Source organism: Pteropus alecto, unplaced genomic scaffold (genome assembly GCF_000325575.1).
Source record: "Pteropus alecto unplaced genomic scaffold, ASM32557v1 scaffold157, whole genome shotgun sequence".
Classification (NCBI taxonomy): Eukaryota; Metazoa; Chordata; class Mammalia; order Chiroptera; family Pteropodidae; genus Pteropus; species Pteropus alecto.
In genome coordinates this window covers 1,531,385-1,537,384 of record NW_006440626.1, presented here as the reverse complement: position 1 = coordinate 1,537,384, position 6,000 = coordinate 1,531,385, and the positions used below count along the sequence as shown (strand labels likewise).

The window sequence follows — 6,000 nt, the reverse complement described above, 5'->3', positions numbered from 1 at the left end:
GTCACTCTACGAAGATCGGGAGACATCATAATTCTACTAATGCATAGAAATAAGCACAGGGAGGTAGCCAAAATGGGAAGACAAGGAAACATGTCCCACATGGGGGAAAAAAAAAAAGTCCGGGGGCTTGTGGGTGGGGCGCTGACCTGCTGCTTCGCCACCGCGGACCCGCCCTCTGTCCTCACCAGCCGAGCCTTGGTTGGGCGCGGGCCGCTTCGTCAGGCAGCGGTCGGAGAGAGAGCCATGGGGACAGTGCACGCCCGGGTAAGAGGCCCAGTGACCCGTGCGCTGCGTGTCCTTCGGGCGGGCGCCGCGGGGAGACGCTCTCACGCCTGCGCCCGGGGGTTCCCTGGCGAGGGGGCTCCAAGCGCGGCGGGCCCCGGAGGCCCGCGCAGAACCGGGCCCGGCGCTCCGCGTGTAGCGCCCCCGCGCTGGACCCGCTGGCCTGGTGCAGGAGGCCGCAGAGACGCCGCCAGCAGGTCTCTGAGACCTCCGAGCAGGAAACTGATACTCAGAGGAGGGTCGTGACTCGCCCAAGGTCACTCAGCGACGCTGTGGTCCAGAAGGGACTAGCGAACTTTCCGTGGTATCCTGGAGCAGAGTAATAAGTTTTTCTCTCCATGACTTGGCTTCTCTGTCCTCAGCCATTTCGGGCGTCTTCTCTCGTCACCGGTCACCTCCAGTCGCTCTGGTTCCGCCGCTGGCTGGAGTCATGTAGACTCCCAGAGCACCAAGTGTCCCTTAAAGTCTTCCAACTCAGACCCATCTAGGAGTCCTCTTTTCCTCTTTATACCATCAAGGACGGAAACCCTATGCTTTAGTTCCTCCTTTTAAAATACCTGCTCAGCAAGCTGTTAGGAGAATTAGAAGACACGATGCATGTTAAATACTTAGGTGGGTGCTTGGCACGAACTAACTGGTCGCCAGACTTCTTTATCGTAATTTTAACCGAGGGCCAGAGGATGAATATTTGTCCAAGGTCACCCTGTTAGAGCCTCAGAATGTTCCAAAACTCAGACCTCCTGAGTCCCAGCCCTCAACGCGACTCTCCTGCTAGAACATGGATCGGTTCACTTGCCCTGCTCAGAAGCTTTCAGTAGTTCCCCGTTATCTTCCTAAAGAATTTAGCACGGACTTCTCAGCCTGGCATCTGGAATAGGATTTGACTCCCTTTCTTTCATTCAGATCTTGCATTCAAATGAAACACAGTTGCTCCCTCTTCCATCGTCCAACCGCACTGCCATCATCAGCTATCAAAATGTTCTCATCTTTTAGAATTCAGTTTAGGTCACTGCAGATAAACCTCATCTCCTCTCATTTGGATGTGCTCCTGACTTTTGACATTTTTCCTCTGGTGCCCTGCTTTAGCTCTGTTTGCATTTTTATCTTTTAAATTCTCAGTTTGTAGACGTTACAGTAGGAACTGTGTCTTACTTGGCTCGCATCCCTTGTAACATCTTGAACAAAGTAAGCGTTCATTCATTTATTCAAGTGATATTTACCAGTGGTCTACTATGTGCCTGGCACTATTTATTGTAGATACTAGAAATACAGGGCGAAAAAAAGTCTTCGATTATGTATTGACACAAAACATTTGAATTTAATTTGACCTTTCTATTCCACTAGTTAGTGTTATGTGAATTTTTTGGTCAAGACTCACGGTAATAAAACAATTTACATTTGCTTTCTAGTAGCACGTGTGAAACCAAAGTTTTGTGAAACGGTGTTTACCATTAATATCTTTTAAAAAATATTTTCTATTTGATTCTAGTCTGTACCGCTTTAAGATAACTGTTCCTAACTCATTAAATGTATTCCATGTCCTGTTCCTTCAGTTAGCACTGCCTGGCACGTGGTGTTTGATAAAACTTAACTGGTAGACTGACCTGCTTAAATTTAGAGGCTAGATCCAGATATTCTAATTCATTTCACCAAATACTTATCCCATTACTGCTCTTCCAGACATCAGAATGTAAATTCTATGAGGGTGAGGATCCCGTAAGTGCTTGTCACGCAGTACGTTCTTAATATTTGGTAAATGAATGAAACTCCACTAGTAAGATAGTTAATTTAGAACATCAAACTTTGATGTAACTGTAAAATCATAAAGACATCGTCTCTTAAAGTCTGAATTTCAGATTAAAGAATACAGAGTCCCCTTTGCAAGATTTTTTAGTGAATCTTGTTTCATGCTTTGAAATTATAGGAATCATAATGGAATTTTTTTAGCATAATGGAATATAAACTTTGTGCCTGGACAAAGCATATTTGCTAAGCATTCAGTTGAAATAGAATGAATACGTGCATATATTCCTGACCATAGTATATACTACTGTGTATACATAGTTTACACAAATTTAATATACTTTTTTACGCTATGCAAACTTAAATATAGAAAGCATATTTATGCAATGATGCAGAAAAAAGTATTTTAATTTGTTAACATGTTTGAGAAATATAGTAGTATTCCATTTTTGAAATATTACACAAGAAAATCGAAAGGATAATGATATGAAATAATGGTATATTTTTTGCCCAGCATTATCTTCCCTTTACTTATGTAAGTATCCGGTTCAAGCCCTGTGAGGCTTGAACCGGATACTTACATAAGTAAAGGGAAGATAATGGGGGGTCTTGGTCTCTTGTTCACTGCAGCATTCCCTGCCCTTAGTCCTGTGCTCAGCATATAGTAGACATTCAGTAAATATTTGTTAAATGAAAGAACAAAAGAAAAAGTCATTTACTTACCCTTTCCACAGATAATTTGAGTACCTCTGATGTGCCAGGGCACATAAAAAAGAAGAAAAAAGGAGTACTTGCAAATGTTATAAACTTCTACTGTCAAGAGGTGTCCTGTGAAGCAGGGACTGATTCTACCTGAAGAAACCAGGGATGGCTCTTAGAGGAGGTGACATTACGGTGGCTCTTTAAGCTACTTAGGCGGGAAACTATTCCTGGCAGAACAAGGTGTGCGCAAACGTGAACATGACCGGGAGTGGTGGGGACCGAAACTGGGGTAGCAGGTGTGGGCCATAAGCTAGAGTTCTTGGTGTGCCCTGCGAAGATACCTAGTTGGACCATCAGAGTCTCTTAGGGCAGGGAGGGGAAAGGGGACCTGACACTGTCAGGTCATTCCCTTTCCAGAGAACCAGTGACATTATGGAGGACATACCGACAAGAGGCTGGTATTCCAGGGAAATGGTGACTGTGGCCCAGAGTCCCCTTTGCTGTGCGTACTGCAGATGTCACTCACTTCTGTGCATGTTGAAAATGCTTATTCATAGAGAACTGGTGGAGTAAGGAAGCAGCAGATACTGGTTAGCATGGTTTTCTCCAGTTACTTGGTGCCGCACTGGACCCAAGTCCATTCCCAGAGTGTCCAGGAATCCCTGTGGACAAGCCAGCATGTGTATAAAACATAATATTGTATGTATATTGTCATACATACTGTTATAGCATCACGTCTCCCCAAAAGTACTAAACCAGGCACAACCTGCAGAATCCGTATTCAGAAGGTGCTTTAATGCTTTTGAGATGTAGTTTAGGTTGAAGAAAGTGATCTCTTTCTGACCCATTTTATGAGCATATGCAGTTTCTCTTAGTGTGTGAATGAGACTTTCTGAACCAAAACGAACCTATCAGTGTCCAGGAAAATAAGTTTTAGTAATTTGAGTTGTCAGTGTTCTTATCCTAGCATGTATCCAATACTGATTTAAAAAATTAGGATACTTTCTGTAACAAGAAGAAAGCACATTCTTTTCCTTGACAAATGTCTTTCTGGAATCTTATTTTTGAGTTATTTTTGTCTTCAAATGGGCTTCAGGTGTACAGAACTAGATTTGCTGTAATCATCGGTTCTGGACAGTCATCATAGGTTTTTAAATTACTTTCCATCTTTGTTTTATTAACAATACACTGTACACCAAGAAGCTCACTACCAATATAAGATGCGAACATCGGCACTCGCTGCGTCTGCGCCCGTGCTCCCCACCCTGCCTGCCTCCACTCACCAGAGGAAACCGCCGTACCAAGTCACCTGGAGCACCATCTAAAGACAGAAAAAGGCTTTGTTTTTTTGTATGAGTTCATTTATCTGTGGTTCCTCCCTCCCTTTCAGAGTTTGGAGCCTCTTCCACCCGGTGGACCTGATTTTGGAGCATTAGGAGAAGAAGCTGAATTTGTTGAAGTTGAACCTGAAGCTAAGCAGGAAATTCTTGAAAACAAAGATGTGAGTATTGTGTTGACGGGCTGGATACAGTTATTACTAGAAACATTTACTTCGATTAACATTTAGGGAAATGAAAAGGCATTAACCTGTCTCGGTACCTTTATCAAAGAGTTTGCAGCCAAGTACATTTTAGAAAGACTAGTGACTTTTAGAGAAATAGTTTCCGGTTTTAGAAAAATAGTTTTTCCTTGGTGATTATTTATGTGGGAAGTTTCCTCAAACACATTTTGTATTTGTGTTACTTTAAAAATCCAAAAGTATTTCAAAGACAAGCTCAAATTATGCATAAGTTTATATTCTGTTCCCTTCTCCCAGAAAAAAGGCCTTGGGTCTTAAATGAAACTTTTCCTAAACTTTGTTGATTTTGAAATTAAGTGCAGCTGAAGAAATATAAGCACATTTTCCGTTAATTCTTAAATTAAGATCTTTTCAGTGCAGTATTCCAATCACCTATAAGTTATGTTTTTCTCATACTCCCTCTGACCTCTGCTTTATTTTTCCGTTACTCTGGACCATCTGCTATAGTATACATTGCCCATTTCTTCCCCCTCGAAGCAGGACTTTGTGTTTTGTTCACTGCTTTATCGTCAGTGTTTAGAACACTTGGCTCGTAGGTAGTCAGTGCATTTTTCTTGAACAAATTAAATACGTCTATTGCATATTCACTTTGCTATGTGGCTTTTATGAAAACAGTGGTGAGCGAGAAGCTGTTCCTATTTTTGACGAGTTTGCTTTCCAGTGAGGGGACAGGTGGGAGGCTCCGAGTCAGCGCTTCTCATGCCACGTGACTCCACACAAGATCTCCAGCAGGGCACATGCGGTTATGAATTGGGTTATGGTCACCGTTCCCCCAGGGGCCAGTGCTTGGGGAGCACGTTGGGAAGGATGCACAGGGGACCTCTGCGGCCTGCTGGGTGTAGGACTGACGTGATCCTTGATCATTTGGCTATGGAGACCTTGTGGACCTTGTTCACAGGAAGTACAGACGCAGCAAAGGGTAAATTCAAGTCACTGTTTATTTGAAAAGGTGTGGGGAAAAAACAGAATTCAACCTGGGATTAAGAAATGTGGATCATTAAACTTGAAAAAAAATCCTTGAAATTAATTTCAGACACTTGCCTTGACGCCTGACCTCTAGCCCTGTGTCATACTTAACAGTCTGTGTCCCCTTGTCATGTTTAGGTGGTTGTTCAGCATGTTCATTTTGATGGACTCGGGAGGACTAAAGATGATGTCATCATGTATGAAATTGGAGACGTTTTTAAGGCTAAAAACCTCATTGAGGCAAGTATTCCCTCTGATCGGCATTCTCTCTCGTTCCCTTCTGAAGATCCTGTGACACCCGTGTCCTCCCATGCTGGGCGCCCTAGCCCAGCCTCTCCGCTGATGACTTTGCCTCCTACGGTGCATTTGCGCCCCACGCGGGACTCCTCAGTTCCCCGGGTGCCCCCATGACGTGTGTTTGCGTTTGCCCTTATCCTGGAAAGGCTGGTGCTTCCCTGTGCTCTTCACCACTGTCTCAGCCTTGGAGGAGGGGCTGCCGGTGCTGGGTGCCCGCTGCTGGGTGCCGTGTGCTGACTCCTCCCCAGGCGCCCTGCTTGGCGCTGTTGTGCACGCGCCTGTGGGTGGCACTCGGTTGTCACCCACCCTGCTGTCTCCTCCGGCCCTTGCTCCGCTTATCCACAGTCGCTCTCTCCTCCGTGGGTTCCTTCTGTCCCTCCCACCCTGGGGCCTTGTTTACGTGCCCGGCAGGGTCACCAACAGCTTCCCCG

General features: G+C 44.7%; 1 protein-coding gene across 1 annotated transcript in view; it reads left to right on the top strand.

The window, feature by feature from the left end:
* The first annotated feature begins 123 nt into the window (after window positions 1-123).
* The window catches only part of SAMM50 (SAMM50 sorting and assembly machinery component), a 27,788-nt gene continuing 21,911 nt past the window's right edge, over window positions 124-6,000 (top strand). Inside the window, exons 1-3 of the mRNA XM_006917337.2 lie at window positions 124-264; window positions 4,118-4,228; window positions 5,411-5,512. Of these exons, the coding sequence (XP_006917399.1) occupies window positions 244-264; window positions 4,118-4,228; window positions 5,411-5,512 (234 nt within the window). The 5' untranslated portion in view covers window positions 124-243. The remainder of the gene's footprint in view (window positions 265-4,117; window positions 4,229-5,410; window positions 5,513-6,000) is intronic.